Genomic DNA, 27,972 nt, shown 5'->3' with positions numbered 1-27,972 from the left:
TTGTTGTTTTTGTGGGCTCTCATACTTGTTCATTTCACCTTTTGGACAGACACAGCAGATGGCGTTTCTCAGGAGCTGTTCTCTGCAGGCCTGGTTGATGGCCATGATGTAGTTATAGGTAAATTACATTTTTGTTTGCAATTACGCTCTTGTGACAAGTTTGTGTTGAATAAATATAAAAAATGTTTTCTCTAATGCTGGTTTTCATAAAATCCTTTTTGTTCTTATTTTGCTTTTGTGTATGTGTAGTTCAATCAACAAGCCAATTTTGGTACCAGTCCAAGGATTGCTTTTGGAAGTCAGAACTCTTTAGTGGTTTGAGATAGATGACATAATATAGATCTCCTGAAGGATTATTTTCAATTCAATGATTGTTCATTTTTGTGCTAAGTTAATTTTTTTTGTTTAACAATAAAGTGATTTTTCAGTGAGTGCTTTGGCAGCTCTGAAGTTAGTGAGTATTCTGCTTGGGTTCATGGAAATAGAAGCAAGCCAGAGTTCAGGATCTATGGATATTACACCTAGAGATATTATTTATATGGTAAAAAAAAAGATAATGAAAAATGTTTTCTGGCTGCTGAGAGGAAAGATGCTTTTATGTTTGTTTGTTTGTTTTTCCTCCCAGTGAAATTCAGTGTCTGGCAAGGTTGATTAATTTGAAAGTGCTTATTTCCCTGCAGTTCATTCTTTTCTTCTGGCTGCTCAAACCAGTAGATATATGGTAACCAAAATCAGAGGGTGGCTAGTAGGTGCTAAATGTGTGAGAACTGAATCGAGGAATACTAGCAAATCAGTCTTTGTGCTACAGGCAAAGTTCATATCAATGGGTTCAGATATCATTACCATGAATGGGATTTATTATCATCTTTCAGGGGGGTGATGGGGCAAAGGCAAATGAAGGTAGATATCCGTCATGGCTTTAGTGATGGGTCCTTGAAAAATCATGAATATTTAAATAAGTAAGGTTTTCCTTAGCAGTCTTGGTTAGAGACACTGTATAATTAATTTTAAAAAACCTTATTTCCTTAATTAGTTCCTGCTTTGAATTGCATCAGACTTTGATTTTTAGCACTATGATGATGGTCCTTACTGTGCTTTCCTGTTTGTCTTTTTATTATGGTATTAAAAAAGTAAGGAAATAAAATTTCTTGTATATAATTGAAAACATTCAACTGAAATTTAATTTCATTAATTATAATAAGTTTATATGTTCATTTTTCTGGGGTGCTGTAACTTAAGTTCCACAGGGACAAATTCTTGCATGACTTTGTGCTATAATTTTCACTTGTCTCCTTCACCTGTGAAGTTGTTTAGGTTTTCAAATATGTTTGGACATTGCTGTCTTCCTAGAAAATGACTTTTGAGCTCATGTTTTACAAAAGAGAAGTTCTGCTAAATGTGACTTTACTTTTAATTAAAAAAAAAAATACAAGTTGGACTAAATTAAGTGTACGCTAATGATTTTGTTTGGAAAAACTGGCTAAATGTTGTATGGGCATGGAATAATACGATTTGCATGCAAGCAGGTTATTGTGAATTTCAGAATTTCACTGTAGCAGTGCAGTCCTAAGAAATGTTTCAGTCCCACAGTTTAAAGCAATAGGTCATATAAGAGAGCAGGTGGTGGTTCTGAAAATGTAAATCTGCTTACAAAACTAAATTTCTGTGTAAAATGATTTTGCCACCTTGTTCATGCAAAATTAAAAGGTTTAAGATCTTCCTAAATAGGAAGAGGGGAATGGTATAGAAGACAGGGGTGTCAAACTCATTTTCACCGGGGCCACATCAGCCTGGTGGTTGCCTTCAAAGGGCCAAATGTAATTTTAGGACTGTATAGATGTAACTACTCCTACTCCTACCCCGGATATAAGAGTTTGGTTAACCCTCTTCACCAGAAGAACTGATTCCATTAGCTTCCAGATGGAAAGCAGCTGATAAATTACCTTTCACTTTTCAGCTGAAGCATGCAGTATTCAGCCTCTATAACATAAATGAAAACAAAGTACTGAGATAGTCTCATAAAAGTTTTTCTTGTAGTTTCTTTTAATGGATGTTGGAATGTGTAGAAGCTGGGAGAACCAAGAAAGGTGAAAATAACTGTGCCTACGTTGAACTCAGTAATTTGCTAGGGTAACAGCTGATTTTTTGAAAGGACACTTGGAGTCAGCAAAAGCTGCTCTGGAAAGTACAGCTGTGGCATACGTGAGCTGAAGCTGTTAGTGGGGACCAGCTGACATCTAAGTTTTCTAGAGTTTGCTGCTAAGCATCAACCTGCTTCACCATTTGAGTCTTGCTGGATTTGCCTCACTTAACACAGACTTCCCAGGAAGATTTCCATTCTGATAAGCAATAAGCTGAGTCACTTGTTCTGCAGAGAAGCAAAAATCCCATCTTGCATGTTCAGTTCTGGCTATGACTCACTGGTTTCTGTTCTTACTGACAGTAGCATTGTTTCACAGGAGGTCCCTAGATCCAGGGAATCAGTGCAGAGAATTTCGTTTAAAAGCAGAGGGGGAATGAGTCTTGGAGCTTCTATGTAGGCATTGGTATCCAGCTGATGAGGTCTTTTTGTGCAGTACTGAAGTAGCTGTGTTAAATCATATGAAGGATCTGGAATATTTTCAAAATACATTTCAAGACGAAATATGCCTCTGTCTGTATATGTAATATATGTATATTAGCTAGTAAACATTCATCTAGTAATCCTATATTATATTTTTAATACCATAAAGGAAACTCAAATCATATCAACAGTCATTTCTGTTGAAAATCATATCGTTGCAATCCTACTTCATCATTTCAGTGAAGCCTTAGGCTATAGTTAATTTTCTAGAGGCCTTGCTTAAATTTGAGAATGTAAAGGTTTATTTACAGTTATTAAATTGCAGTTTCTGTATATAAAAAAAGTACTTCCCTTCCTGAATGCTGCTTAAATAAAAGCCTTGATACCCATGCCATCAAGAAATGTGCAGTTGCCCTTCACTATATTAATGTACCTTTATTTTCGGTATTTTTGTCAAAAAGTATCTGTGAATACCTTGAGCTTCATGAATGATGTACCTTCACTTTTAAATCCACCAGACATTCGCTACCTGAAAATGGATATCGGTCTGTGGTGTTGAGCCAGATCAAGGCATCCAGTTCAGAAGCGGAGGAACAGCTTTTAATCAGAACAAAAGCTTCCTGCTGAAAGGCCTAATGTGTTTAGGAGAACCAGCTGAAAACCCCTCAATAGATCATAGTTTGAAATGAGATCATATTTTGAAAGTAGAAAGGTTTTTAATCAACAACTTGAATTTTTTTCTTGGAAGTGAGAATATGATAGAAGCTACAATAGTTTGACTATGGGTTTTGGGGTTGTTGGATATTTTTTGGGGTGGGGAGAGTGAGATAACCTTTTTATTTGGTGCCATTACTGTGATAGGTAGATGGGACTTAAAATGGCATCTAGAATGAAAAAAACCATGGCTGTGGATGGCTTATTTGGCCATGAGTGCAGAGAATATGTATCTGACCAAATCCAGAGTGACATTATTTGAAGGGATGTTAACCAGTAAGAAATATGTATAGTTCCAAATTAATCACGGTATCAAAGCATTTGAAATTGAAACATATGACTCTTACAGTACCCTGTCTGCTGATGCTGAAGGGACTTTCATACTAAAATGGAAAGACAATAAAGCAGAACCACAGTTTGTTAGTATGCTGCCTGTAACAACATCTTAACTCATAATGGCACTGATAATCCAATCCATAGAAAAGACAAAGTTACACAGTAAATATCCTTTTGCTTTCCTTGGTTTTGCTCTGTGTTTGCTTATAACTAGTTTACTTTGCTGTCTTGCTAGATTAATTGTCTTTGAAAATGAATTAAATTATGCCTTTTGTTCAACTAATGCCAGCTTATCATCTCACTGTAATCAGAAAATGGGATAGTGCTGCACGGGTAGAAAAGATGTTGCACTAATTTATGTCTTCAAAGAGCGGTGATGTTGCTAAGGGTAGGTGATCTGGGCAGTGCTACCATTTGAAGGTGGCATAGGTTTGTCATTTAGTATCAGTAATAATCTAAGATGCACTGATTTTTGTAATCTTTGAGGGAATTTGTCACAATGTGGTTTTGTTGTTGTTTTGGTTTGGGTTTTGTTTGGTTTGTTGTTGTTGTTTTTCTTGTCTGTTTCTTCTTGTGGTTCAAACTGAGCAAAGGAACTTTTTTTTAGATAAGTATCATGATTTTGTATGTTCCACAGTTCAGTGTACCCGTAAACTTTCTAATGAGAAGATGCCTTTATAGACCCTAACAATTAATTTCAAATTATAGACTAAATACTTTGTGATTGCTCTTTACTGTATTATCCAGAAAGGAAACTTACAGATTTAATGAAAACCTGACTGTATTTTAAGATATTTTGTAGAAACTCTTGTGCCTTCAATGTGCACACATAACTCCATATCTCTTCAGTAAGATATGCACATGCATTACAGATAGGAGAATATTTCTAAAATCCCTGAGGTTTAACTAAGACTTACATGTTTCAACACATCTGGCTCATTTAGAGCTAACACATTGAAGGGTGACTCACAGTGACTAGACTGCTGGGACTTCTGGGAGCTTGAGGTGCGCCCTCCGGTAATCAAGCTTTGCATCTGAATTGTGCCTTCAAAGTTATTTAAACTATATGTGTTGTACAGAAAAGGTGCACTTGAGAAAGTACATGGTGTGAAACTGGCTGGTTTCATGCAAGTTTCCACCTTGCTGAACTTTCATTGTGGTAGAAACGTAGAGGTAACCTCAAGGTGAAAAAAAATTATTGTGTTAGGTGAATAATCGCTGCTGCTGTAACAGGAGTTGTGTCAGAACTATAAATATATGATGTAAGAAATTCTCCAAGCATGCAAATTATTCTCTACATATATATACGTATTCACATATCATAGTAAATGTGTTTGTCTTGTAGCCATGATGAGGTAAATATAAATTTTGAGTTGCTTTATGGAAAAAAAAAAAGCAACAACAACAAACAAACAAAAAAACCCACAAACCAAACCCATGGAATTAGCAGTCGCATTCAAAGAAAGTTCCTTTTTTCGGTGTGTACTCCACCAGTTCCTACTTAACTGTGTAAATGAGGAATAAATCTGTCTGTTAATTGGTGGGATTAGTTTGGGTTTTGCCTGATGTGGCCTGAAGTGTGTTCCCTGCCCGCATAGGCCTGAATTGTTGTTTTGGAGTCTTTCTGTTCAAGTTTAAAAGTAAGGGGGGGAGAGAACTGTGAGTTTGAATCAGAAATTGCAAAGACAGCAATGTGAGTAATGTTCCTCTTTTCAATAGTAATTTAGTTGCTGGTATTTGTTTCCTTGGCATTAACTTCTCTGCAAGTGGTTAGTATGTCAAAATAAGGATTTATTGAGGTTCTTCAAACTAGAGGTAGTCTATTTCAAAACCTGACTCCTGCACATCAGGGAGTCTTTTCTAAATATATTTTTCCTTGTTTCAAGTTTCACATATAAGGTATTGAAGTAGCTTTGCTGCTATTTCATCTTGTTAATAGTTTTGTCAGAACAATATCTATAATTCATAGCAGAACTCGGGACAGGAAGAGTTGTGAAGATCTGATGGGGAGAGGAGATTACTGAGGAATAATATGCATAGCAGAATGTGACCTGCCTTATTTCTGCGTAGACCTACATTTCAACTCTAATCCAGCATGATGAAGGCATTTGTTAGTGCTGGCTTCAATATCTTGGTGACTATCAAACTGTTGTCAAAACCTTTGTCTGAAAGCTACCACTTGCTTTCTATGTTCAGTCACTGGCAAAGAGTTTTTTTTAACCTTGTACTCTGATTCATTCTTTTATATAGAGAATTTATGAGCACAATTTACTGTAATATTTCAGGCTTGTTAAATATCACTACTAACAACGTTGGGCAGCAGGTCTAAATTTTTACTTTAAACACTCATTTGAGACTAGACTGAGGTTTAGAATACTCAGGATCATAAAAATTATTTTCTCAAAATGAAGGGGAAATAATGAAATCTGTGTATAGTCCTCCCTCATCTTCCTGGATAGTCTACCCCATTAAACACATGCAAAATCAAGCTCTGAAACAGATAAGCATTTACGTATCCAGATGTATTCTACTTACATTTTCATAACACTTTGTTTTAAATTTGTGGTGGTTTGTCTAAATGTTCTTCGCTTATTCTGTGGGGGTGAAAAAATCAATCTGAAATATCCACCTTCTATTTTTTCATAAGTTTCTGGCAAAATAATGTACAATTTGCCAGTTATATTAATATTTTAATTCAATCAATAAAAGCAGTTATCACAATTTCAGGGGGGTTTGTTTGTTTTTGTTTTTTGTCTCTTCTCACAGATTGTAAAAAATAAAACGTTACCTTGGGATCAGATATCCTTACTAAATCATTGAGAATTTGGGAGCTCAGGGATGTGGTTTTGGAATTGAAATAGGTAGATTTCTAGCACTAACATTTCATTTTCCATTTTTATACAGAGCTCCTGTTTCATAAAATATATTGCTCATGTTGGGTGAGGATTTTTCCATCAGCTACCTAAAGAAAAAGGAAATCTTGTATCTTTTTCAGTCCTCAGTTTTCCAGTTTTTGTCTGTGACCCCTGGATATTAATACCCCACATTACTCGATCTTAATGTGAAAACATTTGAGGTCTACTATTATTCTGTAAACTCTTTTATTTTTTTTCAGTTTGAGAAAGGATAAATATTTGAATTTGTCTGTAGAAGTCAATCAGAGACATGTGTCTCTGATGCCTCTTCCATGCCTTTGCCTGTTCCACTACTGAGTAACATTGCATAACTGGTTATTTGTTAAAGCTTCAGTCCCACTTTTATTTCCATCGCGTCCTGTTTTGGAACAAGATACTTTGCTGCCAAACTACTAGTTAACGTCCTTAAAAATGTATGAAAAGATGTGAACTAGCCTAAACCTTGGTTGTCCGTATAGAACAAATACCTAAGTTAAATTGTCACAGATTTTGGTACTCTCTAGGGGTAACACAACCTGCACTTATGAGTATTCTGTGCATAATTTGAAGTATTGCTTGCCTGCTTGCTTTACTTTTGCTGTGCATTGGGCCAGTCTTTGAGGGATGAGGACAGTTTTATTTGGCACAGTTCTTCCTCAGCCTGGTAGTTCATACACACATGAAGCAGTGTACGCACTCCTGGGCTTACCATGTTTACAGTATTGGGGCTCAGAACCCGTATGAACCACGGGGCTCAAATCGTTTTAATAATTACTGTAAGTGGTGGGAATTGCACTGTGAAGTGGTCGTCCTGTTCATAAAGATGCTGTGGAGACCTTTTCCAGTCTCACAGTGTTCCTTTAAGGGAGAAATGCTTTGGCCCCTTGTTGTCCTGTAGCTGCCCTCTTCAAGCTGTGTCTTCTGATTGTGAGGCTGCAAATCAAGCTGTTAGATATTAAAGTATCAAATATTGAAATGGAGATAGTTTCCACTGTCTTTATCTATCTCTACTGATTCAGCAATGTGCTTTGAGAATTCAGGCAAATTTGCGAGCCTTAATCTCCCTTTGATAAATTCCTAATGACAGCCTCTTCATAAATAATACATTTCTAAATGTTTTTCATGTTTCTGCCTTGTCAGTGTCCAATAGCTTCCTCAGAAGAGAAGCTAGGCTTGCTGTTGATCTTTCCATTTTCTTTTATTTCTTTCTTAAAAGAATCATGTCTAGCTCCTTGCAGTCCGCTAGCGATAAACACTTGTTAGTTAGCTGTCACAGATCTCAAAATGCTTTAATATTTCCATCCAACTGTTCTCAAGCAACAAAAACAAAAGGAATTTTATGACTAGTGTCCTGCATGGGTGAACTAATGGAATCATGCTGCACTTAAAAGACCTTTCTGACCTCTCTTTGGAAAGCCTTTTAATCTTTCATGCACACAGTTTGTGAACTATTAGATAATAATAAGACAGTCAGAGATCTGGAGGAATTGTTACTAAAATCTCTAAAGGTTGATTGCTTTAATTATTTGCACAATATACTAAAACCCTCTGCTAGCTAGGGTTTAAAACTTAGTTTTGATTTTGTTATGAACTTGAAAATGCATGAAAACCACTGTGCAGTATGAAATATGAATGAATGTATATATTGCAATGAACCTCTTGCAATATGTGAAACTGCCTCAAGAGCGTGCATAATAAATTCAGCCCTTTGGAGGAAAGCCTTACCGGCAGCTGAATTTTCCGGAGTGATAAATTCCACTGAAAAGTATTCCCTGTCACTTGGGCATCCTGCTTTCTAAGACCCACACAGGAGAATACAGCATTAATCATCAAATCAGTAGACTCCCAAGACAGTTAATTATATAGAACTCCGTGTATCAGATAACAATGGCAAAATATCTGCCTACAGTTGGGGAAGAGGTGATGTTTGAAACAATCAGCAGGAAATCCAGTAAAGCTGTTGAGCTTTGGGTTTGGCCTCTAACAGTAATACCATTGATGGCGTAAGGAACAGTTGAAGGTGGCTGTTTCTTACAGATTGAGTTTTGGACTATATAAAAATTATATCACTTTTCACTTATTAAAAATATTTTTCATTTTCCCAGAGTTCATAATATTCCAGTTTTTTTTTTGTGACAGTAATTTTGTGCCAGAATAATGTTTTCCCTTTCCTCACATCTGAATTTTAGGATTCAGTAGCTTTGCAAACTATTGAATGTAAGCATACTGTCAGAGGTTCCCCATCCACTCTTTACAAAATGGAAAACCAGATGACTCATTATTCGTTTGAGAGCACCCCAGAAATAAAGTCTCAAGGTTTAGATTCTGCTTGAGTCTGGTTTTATACCAGATGGCTCCGGCTCAGTTGGCTGGGTCGGCATTGTGCTGGAAATAGTTCTACTGTACTTCATATAGCTTTATTTACTGTCTCATTAATTTTAACTTTCCCAGAAGTTTTCCCTATTCAGAAGCCATTAGTGTTTGGTTTCATGCTGTGTTAAGAATTTTAAATAACCAGGCAGGATTTTGTTGTATCACAGGAACAAAACAGCTATTTGAGAGTGCCCAAAGTATGGTTAGTCTCTTCTATTTAGCTGTGAGCTTGAAGATGGCCATTTTGTTCTGTTTCCTCAGCTTATACTGATCACTTATTTAAAAATTATAACCGATGTGGTTGGCCAAAACTGTCATATAGCAAAGAGTGATTTGTAGTATATGCTACATTCATGCCAGAGGACTGTAGTTATGTAGGGTTTTTAAAATTTATTATGTCTGCAATTAGCAGCCTGTGTTGTGTATATTTAGATGCTGGGTTTGACCTTTTATCCTATTGCATGTTTTGCAAGTGCAGACACTCATTATGACGGAGTGGCACAACCATTTGTCACTGCTTAAAACCTGCAGAAGAACCTGGGATGATTTGTGGTGCAGGGGCTGATTATCTGTCCTTCAGAAGCCTTCTGAAGAAAGCAGGACGGCACCTCATTTATTGTTGTAAACAACAAAAAGCCTATTGTGCTAACTGCTGCTAGCGTTGGAAGGGCTTTTGCTCCAAGGCATGATTTGAAGTATACTCTATTTACTTGAGGTTACTGCTGGCAAAGCTTTTTCCATCACCACTTAATTTTTTCCTGCAGTTATCTTGTTCATGTTTCTTCTTGTGACTTTTATGGGAGCATAGCCATAACATCTAGAGAAAACACTCTGCAAAATAAAGTTGAGTCTAGTCTATCCAGGCCATGTAGAAACAGTCAATTCCCAAGAGGATTTGAAATTGTCAATTAGTGCTGCTTTCAGGCAAACTAATCTCCTATGGATTTCAGAAGTACAACACCCAAGGCATGACTTCAGAGTACTTCAAAGAAAAATGGCTTTGTCAATAGGAAATGCAGTATACTTAACTTAGAGATAAGGTGTAAAGTAGAATCCAGAGACATATGTTTTACAACGCTCTCCACTTTTCCAAATAATTTAAGTGTCAGTGGAGAGAACGATTCCTGCCTCTCTAGAAACTCCTGATGTGAAACTCCTTTTCACTTGCTGGAGACCATTACTGTATTAAATTGACTTTGTTTGCTGACTTGCAATAGAAGAATTGTTGGGAGGGAGAGGAGAGATGGTGAGAGTGGGATTTTTTTTTCCTCCTTAGTTATTTTAGAGGTAGTGAGGCTTATCTACATTTAGAAACTTTAGGCTCATTTTCTGTATTTAAGCCAAATTAAATCTTTGTACATAAACTGTACTAGGAAGGTTAGGGAGTCTTGACCTACTAAATCATTCACCTTGATGAAAAGAGCCTAAATTTAGCAGCTGGGGGAGATGTAAAAGCCTAATAGCAGTTCCATTTAAAAGTAGTTGTTTTTCTTTCTTGCCTGATGCGGTCAGGAATCCTGAGTAGGGCTGAAGAGTAGTATCAACTGCTTGCATGTAAGAACGTTGTTTACTGATGTGAGCATATGTCTGACATGAATTTCTCAGTGTCTTTCAAGAGACTTTGCATACTTAGGGTTCCAAACTGCGTATGTTTAGTAATAGCCCTAAATTTTCAGAAGTATGTTCATAAGAGTGGTTATGTCGGTTATATTTAATGCAACTGATAGGTTAATGGAATTGCATGTAAAGTAGGGCGAGTATTCCACTCTAGAGGATGTCTGTACTGTGGTTAAGATGGGATCCCCAAACTTTCTGGAGACATAACTGGCAGGCACTGCAGGCTGGCTTTCTGGAGGGACTCCAGACTGCTTGGATGGCTTCTGCTGCCTGTGCTGCAGGCTCTGTTAGTATTCCTAATGGAAGTTAACTAAACCAGAGATGCCATGGGCACCTGCCGTTCATGGGTTACTGCTGGTTTTCCTAGCTCACTATATCAGGCCCCAAAAGATTCCAGTTACCAGATCTTCAGGGTGTTCAAGTGCAGAGAGATGTGCCCCATGCTATGTACTTACTGAGGTCCTAGAACCTTTGGCTTGCACTAAGGCAAAAGGGTAATGAATGGCTCATCCCTAAAAAAAAAAAAAAAAGCACATTTTAAATAGTTTCCTGAAATGTGTGCTTATGTATCCAAATTCAGACAGTTGCCTCTAATTGTTGGCCCTAGCAAAACAAAAGGGCTTAGAAAAATGAAGAAGATACCAACAGGACTGTTTGGGTTTGCTAGGTAATTACATGCACATATTTGATTCTTGGTTGATGTTAATTACTTACGCTTTCAGATGTTGCAAAAAGAGCAGGCCTTTGGGGGGATTTGCATTCATGGTGGCTTGATTGAATGGGATTAATGACAGTGTTACGCAAAATCATTTTTATTGCCATCCTGTAAAGACCAGAAAGTGTAAAACACAGAGTACCAAAAGTCACAGGTGAAATGCGAGTTTTACTTGAAAAATGTTACATGCGTATAATTGAAATTGAAAAGATCTCTCTGTAGAAAACTGCAGGTGTCACTATTTTTTATGTAAACTTGCATTCTAAAATTATGGTCTCTTTGCAGGTCTGCTTTCTCATTTTCAAGCGTAGCCTGAAAACATCTGGCATTACTCCCTTAAATCCTCCTAATCTTCTGTTTGATTAAACATGTCCCACTCTAGTTATGGCTCATCAGCTAAGCAAAAATAAAGCATATTTCATACGCTTGCTTCAGATGTTTCTCTAGCATTTTATATCTAAAAGTTTTTGGCTTGTATTCCTATTAAAAGTGAAGACAAGTGAACAAATAAAACTGTCCCCTGTAGCCTTTTAATGAGCACTGTTCTTAGAAAAGCTGTTTTCTTGAAGAATGGTGTCACTCCTTTCTGTTACAGTGTTTAACTAAAAAAAAAAAAAAAAGGTTAGCTTTTTACATATGTTGCGAGTTTATCTTTTGCTATTTTTGCTTTGAAAAATTTAATTTCTTCTGTGGTAAGGAATCAGCAGGAACGTTAGGGATATTAAGATTTTGATGCTACTTGTGAAGTCCTCCGTGCTGCTTTTTGCTGTGTGGTAGTTCATTAAAACGCTGCTGATAATGGGCTGCTGTTTGCAAGTGCAGGAATAGGAACTTCACCAGGAACTGCCTAAGGGCAGCTGGACGTTCTTGCATTCAGGAGAAACAGCCAGGCGGCATGTGGACTTGCCTTAGTGGTTCTACAGCTGCTCACATTAAATGAAAGGCTGCCCCTCCTGAAGACGAGCATGCATTTGAAGCTCATTCTTTTGTCACATTTTTGTAATAGGTGAAGTTAGAAATGGTTGGATTAGGACCCAGCTCCAATGTGGTTTTTAGCACCATGTCTCCATTTCAGTGAAGCCAGTTAATACTGCTCTTGAGTATACTATTGTATTTTATAGATTTATTTTTTAAAGACATAAAAAATTGAATCTATTCTATTCTGGCTTCAGGAGCTATGAGGCTGAACACTCCTTTTTGACTGTGTATGAGGTTCTAATTATTAATTGTAATGAAAAGCATTATCTCTATTTGCATGTATTTTATCAGGTAGGAGGTATTGCAATAAAATTGACCTGTTGATTGTGAAAGTGAATTGTGTGATTCAAATAAAATCTCTTTGTAATGACTGAAATAAAGAAGATTGTGAAAAATGAAACGTGAAAAACAGAAAAACTTTTTGTCGTAGTGCCAGGAGTTGAGTTCATTTAACTGTGAAGGTTAATCTTTTCCTTTCTGAAAAAGTGTTCTCTACAAAATGTACCTTATGGTTGCCTTTAGGGCTTGTTTTTAGTTTCAGACAGCCTTTCATCTACCGTCAAATTTTTTACAGGTGTATAAACAATCCTTTGTGCTATTTCAGTGGTATAAAGAAAATGAGACCCTCAAAAATGTAATTTACATTTAACAGTGGTACATTGGCCTAATTCTTCTCTAAATTCCCTTGCCAAATACTGTACTTCCCCTTGTGAGGTGAATTTCTATAACTACACAGTGAATCATATATGATCAGGCATGGTACGAGTGAAAATTTTATCCTAATGATGTTAGAAGATGGAGGAAGTAGGAACCTGAGTTTTTAACAGTAGGACACTGAACATGCAAGTGTTTGCTCTATATCTTCACCTTATGAAGTCTGTGGAAAGTACTGTTTATGGAGAACATCTGGTTTCTTGCTTCTCTGCTTTATGGTACTTACCTACTCAGTGTACTAAGAAATGTCTTCCACTTAATATCTGTTTATTTCCTTTTGAAAATCTTGTCTAAACAGCTCTGCTAAGTGCAGAGTCTCTATCTCATCTGATGTCCTGGTGATGACATCTTTTGCTCGGAAGTCAGTTTTGAGCAAAGGTGCTCAATGGTTTGGTCCGAGTTAGCTCGCGATCTAGGACTATGCAAAGCTGGGAAGCAAGTTTAGTAAAGATACGAAGCTGAAAGCAGACAATTTTTTGGTCAAGATTAATGGTAGCAGTATTGTAAAAACAGACCAATTAAAAGTGTGAGTTAGGTGTTTTGATAGAAAAAAAGTTTATTATATTCCTGCCACCTCTGTTTTCAAGGAGTAAATTATCCCCTTCCTGCTACATCGGTTGTGGCATACAGCTTCCTTTACCGGACACTCGGGTCTGTAGATCCGGTTAAACCGTTTATTGCTGATACATCACAAATCTTGGTCATGTTTACTGAGAGAGTAGTTTGAAGATCAGCTTATTTGTTTCCCTCTCTTATTTTTACTCAGTTTTCTTTTGGTAGTGAGCTGTAATAGATCACCATGAGTCTGTGTGGGTGCTAATGGCAGCCCAAAGAAAGGACAGAAACAGACACATAAAGCCAGGAGAAATGGGGAAGAGCAGGCTCAAGCTTGTCCTAGAAACTTGAGCTGATAGTGGCCCTGGCTACAGCAGAAACATGATATAAAACACGACAACCATCAGCTTATCCTTGGCTGTGTGATTCTCCCATTTTCCCTGTGCTTGCATTTGTCTGCTTGTTAATTGTTTATGGAATAGACTAAGCTGAAACATAGTAGGGTCATTTTTTTCTGTCTTTTGGTTTTCAGGCAGATTTTTCCCTTGAATCAGTTCACATAGTCACAAAGTATCAGTGACGGTGAAAGAAAGGAGGCAGGACTCTGACTTGCAGACAGCTAGAGAGTGATTAAATGATTCAGAGGGCAATTTATGGACATGTATGTGTGTAGAATTAAGTAGAAGATTCAAAATGAGGCTTAATGTAATGTTGAATGCAATTTTCTGTAAACTGTATTTTTTTCATACTTTATTTTACAGTTGCTGCTAACTTACAGAAGATAGTAGATGATCCAAAGGCCTTGAAAACGTTGACTTTTAAGTTGGTAAGTAAAAGCATGAAGGGAAGAAACAAAGTAATTATCATAGTATTCACACAGAGTCTGGATTTTATCTCATTGACAGCTATTTTGCTGAGTAAGTGTGTTGACAGATAAGATGATTGAAAGTACTATGAGAGAGAAAACAGCTAAGCCTTGTTTTGACAGGACATTAGGGATATGTACAGTCACACAGCTCCGTAACTGTGCAGGGGGAAGGTGGTTCGTTCACGTGAATTCTGAGGAAGCCTGAGGTTTAGGTGTGAAACTTCAGGGAGAAAACCCCTGGGTAGAATTGCAGAAACAAGGAAATCAGAGAAAACTGTAGTTGATGGGTTACCTCCCCTCCACCTCCACTCCTCAGCTCTGTCCTGCCTCAGATGTCCTCCGCTAATGGACATTTTGTTCCATCCCATTTTTTCCAACACCTGCTACCACTTTTCTTGCATGCAGGCTGCCCTCTCCTTAGTTCTCTGCTTCAACCTTCTTTTGATTGACCATCCACACTTTAAAGTTGATCTTGCTCCCACTGTATTGCATTTGTTTCTCCCTCCCCACCTCTTTCTGTCTTCTGTATATCCAACGTCAGACGCTACTTTTGGTCCTGGGACTCTTTTCTGTGGTGAATTTTGTGCCCTGGACCATAGATCCTAATTTCGTTCAATTTTGACGCTATCATGATCTAATTTACTATTAATAACTTTACATTGCAAAAACATAATTCAGAAATTATGTGCTGTATTTTTTTAAATTTCTTGCTAAAATTAAGTTGAAAAAATTACATACCTAAAGTGTAAATACCAAACTCTAACCCATTAGATTTCAACACCCCTTGCTGAGCGTGACTCAGCCATGTATGACAGACCAGACTGAATGTGTGTTAGATAAGTAGGTCTCTAGAATCACAGCTTTGTTTATAAAAGCAGCTGCTTCACAAGGGCTGTAGAGAGCCATTTTTAGAGAGTAAGTGGCCTAGTTGATGATGATGTATTAATTCAGGATTGTTCTTCCCATGTAACTTTTTAAGTATAGATTGGAGTGGTTTAAACTGACCAAATCATTTGGACTCACTTTTCCTCTGCAGTCCAGTAAAATCACCAGAACTTACACATTTCTTTTGGGAAGAGGTTGGGGTGGGGGGATGAGAACACGTGTTTTGCTTCTGTGGCTCTTGCTATCTAAATATAGCTGAAAGGCTGGTGCTTCTCTTTTTCCAGCTGATCTGTGTTCTTGCTGGCTAAACATCTGACTTAGCTTTATTGTACAGGCAATGGCATCTCACTGAAACCATTTAGATACTCCAGAGGCTCTATAGAAGTCTGGATTTCTAGTTCACACACTTAAAATAAAAGCGTGAAATTCCAATATGTAATATCCCATAGTATCCAGTTAATGTTTACATACGTTAAAAACAAACCCACTTGAAAATTGAGGTTGGGCTATTCCTGCAATTCAGTTGGCTTTATTGCTGGGGTTCAGTTACCATCATGTGGTATTTCAGATTCCAGTGAGTGAATGCTGTTGTAATCCTACTCCTTACCATGATCAGAATTAATAGACAATCCAAAAATCAATATCTTTGTCCCTTCTCAGGGTAAGTTATATTGGCTAGGTAACAATTCCTGAGGTTAAATTTTAACCTAATATTATTAACCTAGGTTACCTACATTAGTTCCCTACTTGCTGGGAAAAGAATATAACCACAATAAGTATCCTATTTTGTTCTTATCCTTGGATTAATTTAATATATGTTCTATTTATGCCTGTTTCTATATTGTGTAGATGAGTTTTAAAATGAATTTTTGCCTAGGAGAACTCTGTCATTTGTTTATGTGCCCTACTGAGTCTTTGTTACCTCTCAGCAAGGTCTCACTGAATGTAAGAGCACTTGTATACAACTTGATTAAACCATATTTTGTTGGTAAATATTTCATGGGGATTCAAAGCCTAAATGTAGCTAATCCTATATCCATACAGATAATTCAACTGAAAAATGCTCTTTAGTCTAGGATTAGGTACTACTATTTGTGGATAAGAATCTGGTTAATATTTCCCTGCTTGCAGATTGCTTGTGTTGGTATTTTGCTGGTATGTAATATTTCTATTCAAACAGCAAGAGTTTTCATCTTTGGGGAAAAAAGAACAACTTATGTCTTAACCATTTCTGCCTTTAATTGTTGCCAAAATGGTAAAGAAAGTTATTAAAGTGAGGTGTCTGGATGAATCTGTCTTTAAGGTTTGATTTCCCTCTTGCATATATTTTTAACAGTGCATCTTTGTTCTTACAATGATGTCATTCTACAGAACATAGATGGTATTAAACCCCCCTTAGTTGTCTTGGCTAACACAGAATGATGACTTCCTTGCAGGATCCAGCTGCCCACACTTTGGGAAAGTGGCTGCTTTAATACACAACTAATCTTGGCAACACTCAAGGAAACACAAAATTATTGCGCAGCATAATTTTCATTTTATGTAAGCATTTTTCTTATGAAAAAGGGAGGATAAGTAATGCCTCCAGTCACTAAACAGTGAATTGCAAATACTAAGAGCTTTTCTTGTATGTTGCAGTTCGTGTATAGTAGTTGTACTTATGCTAAGCACGAATATAAGCTAATGGGTTCCAGGTGCATTAAATATTAGGCAATATTTATTGATAAGGAAGGCATTTAAAAATCTATACACATCTAGATATGTTACTTAGCAAGGCTTTGAGGAGATAGATAGCTAGCTAGAGTGTAGAATTATATTAATAATATTAGCTCTTTTTAGCATGGTATTTAAGTGCAAAATTCAAATCCCATTTATTTAGTAAATTCCCAATTCAAGACCCACTGAGGTATCTTAATAGTAACCTATGGTGATGATCTCAGGCTTTAACTTGATGCTTCAGTGGAATAAGACCTGTGAAATACTCTCTGAAGACAGAAATTTTGTTCTGATTGTCTGATCCAAGTAAAGTGGAAGGAGTAGCCTGATGGAATGTAATGCTTCCACAAGCATTTGAGTGAGTTTATTTTTGGTCATGAAAACTCAGTGGGTAATGTCACTTGGTGCACCTTGTGTGCACAGTCTGAGGGCTCTTTTCCTTATAGTGCATATACAGAAACCAGTTCTACCAAAGGGTTCCACTGCTACTACTGCATAAAAGGATCAAGAGCATTTTTATAGGGTGAACCAATTGTTCTGATGTTTGGTGGGGGGATATACCAAAGAGTATGAAGACATCTGTCATAAGTAATTTACCGTTACACACTGTTCATCCAATTGTATTACTATTTTGATTTATATATCACACCAGTCAAAAACATGTAAAAAACTCTATTAAAAATGTAGTTGCTTCTGTCCTGCAGAAGCAGATTTTGTATTTAAAAATCAAAATATCAAAATATTTTACCTACAGCATGTGTAGTTTTTTTAAAGCAGAGCTAAAGTAACAGTTCAGTCCTGATCAAAGTGGTTTAATATTCTTACTGTTATCTGTGAAAAGTGAACTGATTACTTGTGCCAGTTTGTACTGACAGACTTTACTGAAGGTTCTCAGCTACACGGCTTTAAGTACTAGAATGTACTGGTAGAAAGGAAGCCCTTGTTTTGCAAATATTATTACTCTTCATAGACTGCTTCAAGATATTGTTTTAAAAGTCAGTGGACTGGTGTTCCAAGCAGACTGAATAGCTGGATTCAGGAGACATTTGGTGTCTACAGCACAATGGTAAAAGGAAGATTCTGTACATGTAGGTTATTGGCTCTTCGCGAGTGCTGGCAGCATGCTCGCATGAAAAAGCAAATTTGGATCCAGTCTGGAAAGTTTGGTTCTTCACGTGTTAATTTCCCAGTACTTTTTCATGACTTTTAATATTGATTAAAACAGTTTGCTAAAATTGAGGATGCAGTTAGCAGACACTGGCACAGGATACACCAGGCAGTCTGAAAGCTTCCCTTTGAGTCAGCTGTTTGCCACCCAGGTGACGTGGGGAAAACCTATAATCTGGCTGTCAAACCCTCCTTTGCAGCGTAACATACTGAACGTTTCTGTTTGTACTTGCAGGCCTCTGGCTGTGACGGCACTGAGATTCCCGATGAAGTGAAACTGATTGGGTTTGCTCAGCTAAGTGTCAGCTGATGTCTGGCCCTGGACCCTAAGCCGAATTGTGAGATTGCGAAGAGGCCAGCTTAGATGCAAAAGAAAATTAATGCACCACACACTGAGTTCTGCTTCATTCTCTAGCAAGTCACAAAGTCAGAACAAGCAAAGCCCACAGCTACACCGCTGCTGCTAACATTCAAAATGCTACTAAATGTCTCTTAGCAGTTGATTTGGATTCCCCCTAAGTGAAAAGCCTGTGGAAATGCACTCAGGTGTCTGTATTTATTGGTTACAAAAGGAATTTTCTATCAAGCTTACTTCTTTCATAAACTTTGAGTGATACTATTTTACCTGTACTTGTGGTTGATAATACTGCCTCTGTTCTGTTCTATTTAGAAATTGACATAAATGTAGAAGTTAAGAATGATTACCAAACTTGAATTCTAGTTTTAAAACTGTGAATTTTATTTTTCATATATTTATGCATTACACATCCTAGTAATAAGAAAATTGTTTGACTTGATTGTGTCTTATTTGCAGTTAATCTCCCATTATTTAAAAAAGTTTCAGGTATGTCTTTGAAGTATTTGGTAACTTCTGGGGTTACTTTGAAATTAATTAATTAGGCGTTAGTAAGCTTTTGTTGGTTGTGTGTCTAAAAACCAGTCCACAAACATTGTCAAGGGAGTGGGAGGTGCCTTGCAGACATTAATGTTTAAAGAATGTGCCTGAGGCTGCTTAAATAAATAATCTCCGTTTTCTAGAAGTACCGTACATATGGTACAATATATGTAAGTATATATAGTAATCTGAGCAAAGAGAGGATATATACAGTAGCAAAGGTGTTAGAGTATTTTGACTACGCTTTATTGGGGAGTCTATGAGCTAGAACTGCATTGAACTGTTGTCATTAAGGTAGAGTGCTTACTGTGTCCATCTCTGATCCAATTTACCCTTAATGATAAACACCGGTTTCATACAGGTGGTAAAAACTTGAACAACAGAACTGAAGCTTTACTTGAAGTTCTGCAAAATACCAAGGTGGAATGAAAATAATAGGGCTTTGTGCAATGATCCAGTAAAACTCTGTTACAAAGACTTCTGATCCAAGTAGTTTTGTGCTTAACCTGTGACATAGATGTTATGGAGCTAGCAAACCTTAGAAAGACTTTCAAACGTGGAGACGTGTTTCTCGGAGGTTACAATCTAAACTACTTCCTAGCTAATCCTAGATAAGCGGCAGCTCTTTAATGTACTGAAAACAGCAAATATATATTATTAAGAGAAGTTATTTATAATGCCTTGTCATAATTGTTGAGGTGTTCTAGAGCCATTTGCGTACGACTCAATGTAATCCCATCCCATCCTACTGTTTACATGATGATTACTCCAAGATGACTGCAAAGGTTCAAAAAATAAAAATAAAAGTGTATTGCACAAACAGATTGGTATTTGACTTCCCATGCTCTGTGTGGATTTTGACGGCTGTGCAGCAGGGTGGTGTTATAAATGTCTGTTGCCCTAATTTAGTTTACGAGTGACACCTGCGTAAGGCACCAGGTTCCTCACATGGAGGAGAAGGGCAGAAAACACGGATTGCCTGCCCACAGGAGAGCTGTCAGGTTATGTGGAAGCCATTTTTAGGACTTCTAAGGTGATTGTACTTTACGAAGTCATTCAGTTACTTGAGGCAGGACCTGTATGCCATGGGGTGCTGGTTTGTGTGGGGAAGAGGCTGCGTGGGGCCCAGGGCAGGGCCGGGCTGACACCTGCTGCCCCAGCCCAGGTGTGGGGATGGTGGAACAGCTGGGGCTGGTTGGGTCACCTCCGGCCCTCCTGGGCGATTGGTGCTCTCGGCCTGTCCGTGCGGGGAGCCCCGGCCCGGGGCGGGGTTTGCGGCGGGGCAGGGGCTGCTCCATGGAGGGGCTGTGTGCTGTGCTGGGGCTGGCTGCAGCGGCGGACGTGGTGAGTGTGCGTGTCCTCAGCGCCAGTCATGCTGGCTGGCCTTGGCTCTGGGTGTCTCTGCAGCGGCGGGGGTGCCGGTACGGATCATCTGCTCGGAATCACTTCCACATCGACGGCATTTTACCTCGCTGCCCTACAGTGGGCCGTTTATCTCGGGCCTCCCCCTGGTTAATGCGCTGTGTGCGCGGCGCCGGCCGGAGGAGCAGCCGCCCAGGGCCGGGCCGGGCCGCTGGGCGGGAGGGGCGGCGGGGCCGGCGGCTCGGAAGCCGGGTGCTCCTCGGCAGCCAGGTGCTCCTCAGCGACCTTTGTGTTGGAGGAACAGTACATTAAAAGGTACCTTAGATGTGCGGCTACCAGTGACGCAGTTGGTAGCCCGCAGCCCTGCGATGTGGTCGCTGCAGAGCACAGCCCGAAGGAGTTAAGCTCAGAGCATTGCTGTTAAATTATTTTTGTTAGGCATATTAATGCGTGCTTCTTGAAACGTTGCACCCGTATTGACTAATCCACCTGCAAAGCAGCTAGCTGGTTCGCTTTCTGTTTCAGGCAAAGAAATGAACATTCAAGGAAGCTTGTTGTTTTCACAGATCTATAAAAGAAGTGGGAATATATAATTGGATGGAAGTCGTGTTGCGCTAGCTATACGCCTCCCCAAAGGCTGAGGAAAAGGTGTTGGGGTATGAGTAGCAACTGCCAAGAGCGCTCATCTACTGTACTGGTTAGGGCTGCAGGAGGTAGCTAAATAAAGAAGAATGTAGTACTTTAATTGCAGGAGTCAGCAGCATTGTAGCAGGATAAAAGCTCTAACAGTTGTTGCTGGCTTGCTGTCTGCTGCAGAAACACAGCAATGCTTCGCGGGGCTTCCTTGGTTCAGCGAGACAGTGAATTCATGCAGCAGCATTCTTTATCGCTGCCGTGTTACTGCTTGATTTTTGTTTCTGTCGCTGGAGCATTGTGAATAAATACAATGTGAGCTAAATGAGCTCAAAAGAACAATGACCTGAAATAGAAGGTAGTTAAAGCTTTAGTGTCTGTTAAAATAGAGTTAATAAATGGTTTATTCTCTTAGCTATATACAGGTGGAAAAAAAAAGGTAAAGATGCATTGGGTTGAGTAGAAAGTAGTGTGCAAGTGATGATAGAGTAGAAATAGGCATGGAATTTAATAGGAATTTGCTTCCTGAATACTGTATTTGCATCCTCTGTTGAATAACAAGAGAAAAACAGCAACTGTTTGTTCATTCATGTTTACATGAAAAGCATTTAGGAAATGGGTGCAGTTCTCATATGTGTGACCAGCCCCAAAGCAGGTGTGGTGCTCCTGTTAGAAGGCTGTTGCTGGCTGCAGCACCTGGCTGTGTTTGAAGCAAGAGGGCTCTAATTAATGAGGTGAAGCTGTAACAGGTGAGTTACCATATAGCTGTCTCTGGGGCTGGGAAAATAGGGCTTAATTAGATGGTTCTAAATATATAATCATCTGTAGTGGTGATTACATGCCAGTGCTTGCAGCTGGGCCCTTGCAGGCTGATGAACGTCAGTGTCCGTGAGTCAGTGTGAGCTTCAGCGTGCCGAAAGGAGCCCTGTGCTGTGGGCTCAGACGCAAGTCAGTCGATGAAACACAGTTCTGTAATTCATTATTTTCAAGGTGTTAAAAAGGATGAGTATAAACATAGCAATTAGCGCAGCACAGCCTGCCCTGGGCTGTGGCGTGGGCTGTGGGCAGCGGGCAGCGTGCGCTCCTCACGCCGTCAGAGCAGGAGCGCGCGTCTCCTCCTCGGGCAAGTGCTGACCGCAAGTGTTCCCACCGACACAGACACACAGTCGCATTCAAGCTGCAATGCAGCTGCCTGGTTGTGATAAATGTATTCGCTTTCTCGAAATACTGCCTGATGTGCTACCACTTTTTCTTCTGTAGACTTCCCTGCCCCAGAGCACGCTTCTGCTTTGTGCGTAGAGGTGGAGGGGGGAGGAGGGAAATAAGCCAGGAAACATCACTAAATTTTTTCTCCCTGAGATAAGGGTGAACGTGCGTGCCTTTTCAGCCAGCTTGCTCTAATTTAAAATTTCCGATTTGGGGTATTCTGGAGCAGTCCTATGAAATTTGATTGTGGGGCATCCCTTCAGAATGTGTTTAAGCACTGTTGTTTCTCTGAGAGGGAGCGCTGCGTGCAGCTTGTAATTGGTGTGCCTCCCCCTCATGCTTTTCTTAATCAGAGATTTGTTTTCCTTTTCACCACCTACCTCTGCATAATGATGCTGGATGTGACATTAGCCTGTGCCTGAAACCGCTTAGCTCTGATGATGAACCTGAAACAGACCTAAAACACTGCTAACTGAGTGCATAGAAAATGCTGATTTTTGTTTAGCAGGGAGCAGAGGGTGCCACCCCTGTGTTTTTTCAAAGCAGCAAAGCCATGAGACCTTGTTGATATCTAATAGCAGTTGGTATTTTTTTTCCCCTCTGGATCAATTGCGATATAACTTTATTCAGTGAACTGCTGTGGATTTTTTCACTGCAGCCTTTCCACCCGCCTGTGATGTACTCATGCATGGGGATGCGCTAGGAATGCTAATTACTTTAAAATGAGAAGTTGGAAAAGCAGCAGGAGCCTGCAGCTTCGGGGTCCCTGTGCGTGTGCTCTGCTAATGAGCTGATGGAGCAGCTGCATTTACTCAAACCACAAAAACTGCAACAAAGTCTGTTTTACTTGTGTTTTATTACACAGTAATCCAACTGATGAAATATCCAGGCATATTAGTTGAGCATTGTGACATTTTAGTTATTAATTTTTCCCTCAATGGCTAAGGGTAACATTACAGTGCCTATAAAAACGTGGGTTTATAGCTGCTTTATGATTGTTAGATTGATGCTCGTCAAGCTGCTTGTGTAGTCATGGCAGTCCAGGATGTTGAACCAAACTCATTAGCTGGGAAGTTGGCTGCTTTGGGTAATGTTGAGAATATGGGCAATGGTGGATCAATGAGTAATTACAGGGACTTTGAAGATTGTATGATGAGAAGGAGAAATACTTCATTTTCACTGCATAAACCACTAGGAAGGTGCTGCTCATGCACGGGTGTGCTGGGGTTCTTTAGGTTTACTTTGGAAAAAGACTTTTCTAGTTTTCATGTTTACTCTGCATCTGTAGACACTACGGATCTCGCTTTGTTTCATTTGAGAACAGTCGAGGTCCGACATCTGAAAATGTAAAGGGATTTAAGGTTATTTTGGTAACATAACTGTTTCTTCACATCAACAGGCAATTATAAATAATGAACCAGAAGAACCAAGGTGTGTCCGGTGGTTTTGAGAGGTGGACTCTGTGCTGCTCGTGTCATATAAAAACACAGAAATAGGCAAAAAGATTGTATCTGCCAGCAGTGAAACTTCAGTGTTCTGGAAGAAGGACTGTGCAGTGCTGAATGGGAAAGCCTCTGTCAGGGAGAGGCCTGCGTTTCTGCCTGCGGCTCCGTTTTTGCAAGCTTGGAATTAGTTTCATGAAGCATTCTGGTGGGGGGGGGAGCAGGGGGAGGAAAGGGGAAGGAAAAAGAAAGGAAAAGAATGCTGAGGCTGCTGTACTTTGATGTTAGGGCCTGTACCTGTGCTGTTCCATAATGTAAGGGCACGGAAAGGCTTTGAAGGCCGTTACCAGCAGAGCTCCTTTAACAGTTACTGCTCTCCAGATTACATCACAGAAGGTTGAGGAAGCCGAGGTCACCGTTATCATGTTAACCTGTTAGTATTTGTATTATTAAGGTTGCTGAAAGGTTGGTTGTTTTGTTCTGGCAAATGAGCATCTTTTGCTAATGGCCTGCACTGTGCTAGCGCTCCTGTTGACCAAGAAAGTACAAACCACCAAATTAAAGAAGAAAGTATCAAATGAAATGCTGGGTGAAGATGAGGTTGCTCAGGGTGGGGGCCCCTCTGTCCCAGGGCCCTGGGGCTGGGTCAGCCCCGCAGGACAGAGCCCCGTCCGTCCCTGCCTGGGGCCCTGCAGCAGCACAGCCCTGCATCCCGGGCCCTGGCCCTGCACGTGCCCCGGCCAAAAGCTCACAGTGCTCTGTTCTGACGCAAAAAGTACCTTCTTAAAGCCAAACTTTCTGTGCCTCTTTTTGCAATAGAGATAGAGGGCTTTGTACTTAGACCAAGACATACATTTGATGGTTTTCGAGGTTGCTTTGGTTGCAGAGTCTTTAGCAAAAGCTGAAAGCTGTATCTTTCTGACAGTGCAAGATGTACAATCTGTGAAGTTAAATACAATTCCTAGCCGTTTTTTTTCAGCTCTGGGAGAGGTTTCTGTGGTTGTGGTCTTCGTGAAGTAAGAGTTCACATTGAGGAAAAGTGCTGTAGATGTGTGATTGGGGTTGTTAAACCTGGAACTATTCCCAGCATCTCAGAGAATCAGCTGAGAATCCTGTTGAATTCAGGATCTTTTCTTTTTCCCCTTCCTCTTGTTGGAGCACCTCTGATTAAAACAAACTTTAACTTCCCTGGAGCATTTACTCTATATGATGAGAAATAGGGAGAGGGTGGAGAAAAACACCTTAAATTAGAACAGAGGATCCAGAGGGAAGGACCATTATTGAAATCTCGGCCCCGTGAATTAATAATACTGCACAATAGCCTCAGTGGGACTAAAATTTCACTCCCTATCTGTGTTGATTATGAGCTCCTCAGTTTACTCCTGAGGCTATAAAATGGAAAAGGATCCAATCATGATTGAAGAGTAGGTGTGATTTGAATGGAAGGTGATTATGAAAATCTCCCTGAAGTCTTCCACCCTGCTTGTGCAGCAAGCTTTTCCTATTTATAATAGCATAGCATAGCCATCCAAGCAGAAAATGACACCAGAGAGAAAGAGTTTTCTGATTGTTTCTGATTAGGTTCAGTGCTAACCTTGTAAATCTGTCTGTCAGATGGGACACAGGCAAGTCATCCGTAAACCTGATACTTCACAACAGATTGAGAGGGTGAGGAGACTCCTGCACTTGTGGGTTGCCTGATACTTCGTGAAAAACCTTTTCTGGAGAGGGGAAAAAAAAAAATGGAGACTCTTGGATGAGAGCTAATGAGCTGCAATTTAGCATTATATGCATCACTGTGCTTATATAAAACTTTTTCTGCGTGTTGTGTGGCTGCGGTTCCCCGTGGGGTTCCTCGGGCCAGCAGAGCTCTGTGTCTGAGCTCTGTCCCGGTTGAAGGTGCTGTAGCTTGGACCAGTCCACAGAAATCAAAGCAGGGCTGTTCAAGCGAGTGAGTGTTGCTCTTTCCCCCTTTTTATCCTTATCTTTGTATTCTGTTGTCAGCATAGTCAAGCAGGGTCTTTTTCATGGACAAACATTTTAATTTTTAATAAAGTAATTGCAGATAGTGTCTTAATAGTAAGGCTATATGTATTTAAATAAAAAACTGACTGGGGCTGTTACATCTGCATGTGCCCTATACGTTGTTTTAGACAACATAAGATTTTATGCTGAGGGTAACAGTACTGAAGTAAATTTAATATTGTTCCCCTCTGGTATAAGCCAAAGACCTAAAAATACCTTTTGGAAGAGTACTCCTGTGACCTTGTGGCAAATCACATTGATGTCAGTTTAAATTGAAGGCAGCTCTTGGATGCAAAAAATTACAACAAAGTGAATTAAACATTCGGTTTCAGTCCAGGAGAGTAAACAGATTTGTTTTCCAGTTTACGGTGTGTTAGATGTAGGCTTTTAGCTTTACAGAAAAGTGACAATATTTTACTTGCTGTGAAATTGGCATCCTGAAAATGTTTGGTACTGTTTTGGTTTAACAAGGGATATACTTTGAAATACTAGAACATGCAGATAATATATTCTCAAATTCAGTTGAGACAAAAAGTGTTCTTTAGCCCAAGATAAAATTTTGACTAGTTAATAATTGCAGAAGGCCTGTTTTGTTGCATTTACCAGGTATCTGTGGGGCTGCCACTTAGCAAATATACCTTTTAATGTTTTTATTTATGCTAATTACTGCCAAGGCAACGCATATGAAACAGTTATTTGTACTGTGATATTTTGTAACTCTGTATGTACCCATTTGTTTATCTTTCATAGTTTTTTTGTTCTATGCTGAAATGTCATCTTTGTGCATGTTCACCTGGAAGTAAACTTGTATTAACTAGATATTACATTAACTTGTATTTACCAGAAAAAAATCTCATCTAAAACAGAGGCTCCAAATGCTAATGGAAATCAGCATGGTTTTGTGGAAGCTTTATAGAGGATCAGCTTAGGACTGTGCTGTGACCCTTGCAAATGTGAAGCAGGCCGGGGAGCTGAGGGCTGGGACGGCCCCGCGCTTGGCTGGTGCTGCTGGAGCTGGAGCCTGCTGGTCCCCGCGCTGGCTCCGGTGCATCCCCGCTGGGTGACACCGGAATAACGAAGCAACTTTTGCAAAAATAGCCCATGAAAACAAATTATTTCCTAATAGTAAAAAAAAATAAATGTTTTTAAGCCATCCTGGCAGCTGGGAAGTGCTGCTTGCCCTGCCCTCTGCTGGGGCTGCAGGGCACTCTGCGGATTGCCCTTCCCAGCAAAGCGCGGGTCCCACCCTGGGACACTGCATGGTTGGAAGTGACCACAGAGGGGATGCCGCAAAGCCACGGGCTGGGCGAGCAGTGATTGCGGGGCACTTCTGCTGCTCTCGCGTTGTCCTTGTGGCTGTAATTGTTTTTTCCTGTGGAGACTAGGTTGGTTATGGTACTGAAGGTACTATAGTCTCTGGCTTTAAAAGGGCAAAGCTGCAGCTCAGAGAGCTTGTTTGTCTTGCGCTCTTCATCTTGCAGCTTCTTTCGTGCTGTCTCCACTGAGGCAATCCTTTCCTGGTGCCGTTTCCTGCGTGGCTGCCCTGTCCTCTCTGGCCTCTCCCCCCTCCAGCCCGTCTCGGCTCTGCCCGTGTGCTGGCGGTGGCTGCGCAGCCGCGGGGCCGCTGGGCCCAGCGCTCAGCCCGGGGTCCCCGCAGGCACAGCGGGAGCACGTGGGGACCCCAGAACATTGCCTGTGCGTGGTAGTCTCGGTGCTCAGTCTGTGCTCACCGTTAATATCTATCAGACAGTCAAAAGGATGAGGAGAACATTCTGTGGAGTGGGAGGGATGGCGAGTGTAGCATTGCCAGTGCATGCGGTGTAGTTTTGTTTTGCTGCAGTGTATGTGGATTGTAAGCACTTGAAAGCAAGTACATTGGCTTTGGTTCTCTCACCCTGCACCAGCACATATCTATTGTAAACTCAGTTGTTTTCACTTGGTGGCTTTAGTGCTTGCATTGTACTGAGCTACGTGACTACAAAAAAATTCAGGATGAGGACAAGAGTCTCTTATAAAGTATTTAATCCATCCTGGAGGGGAATGCACACTTTTGTGCTACTTGTCTTTGTTTATATGCTGCCCTTGCTTCTTATCTAGAATGTAAATGGTGGCAATTTTTTAAACAAAACTTCACTACTTCACATACTGATTTAATTTTACTAGTGGCATTTGATTTTTCCAAAAATGGTGTGAATAACTCTTCAATTCTCCAAAGTATTTATTTTTCAATCCTAGTTTATATACGGACACGTATATTTATATAAGACAGTTGTTGCAGTTCACAAAATAATTTATTTTCCTTTCCCTCAGTTCT

General features: G+C 39.7%; 1 protein-coding gene across 5 annotated transcripts in view; it reads left to right on the top strand.

Annotated features, from left to right (window-relative positions):
* Window positions 1-19,810, top strand: part of STK39 (serine/threonine kinase 39) — a 101,661-nt gene extending 81,851 nt beyond the window's left edge. For all 5 annotated transcript variants that reach the window (XM_065069750.1, XM_065069751.1, XM_065069752.1 and 2 more), the window contains 3 exons: window positions 50-118; window positions 14,221-14,285; window positions 18,331-19,810. In XM_065069750.1, coding sequence (XP_064925822.1) covers window positions 50-118; window positions 14,221-14,285; window positions 18,331-18,405 — 209 coding nt within the window. In that variant the 3' untranslated portion in view covers window positions 18,406-19,810. The remainder of the gene's footprint in view (window positions 1-49; window positions 119-14,220; window positions 14,286-18,330) is intronic.
* Window positions 19,811-27,972: the final 8,162 nt, after the last annotated feature.

The sequence above is a fragment of the Columba livia genome, chromosome 7, assembly GCF_036013475.1.
Source record: "Columba livia isolate bColLiv1 breed racing homer chromosome 7, bColLiv1.pat.W.v2, whole genome shotgun sequence".
Classification (NCBI taxonomy): Eukaryota; Metazoa; Chordata; class Aves; order Columbiformes; family Columbidae; genus Columba; species Columba livia.
The sequence above is the reverse complement of the archived record's forward strand: the minus strand, read 5'-3'. Positions and strand labels throughout refer to the sequence as shown.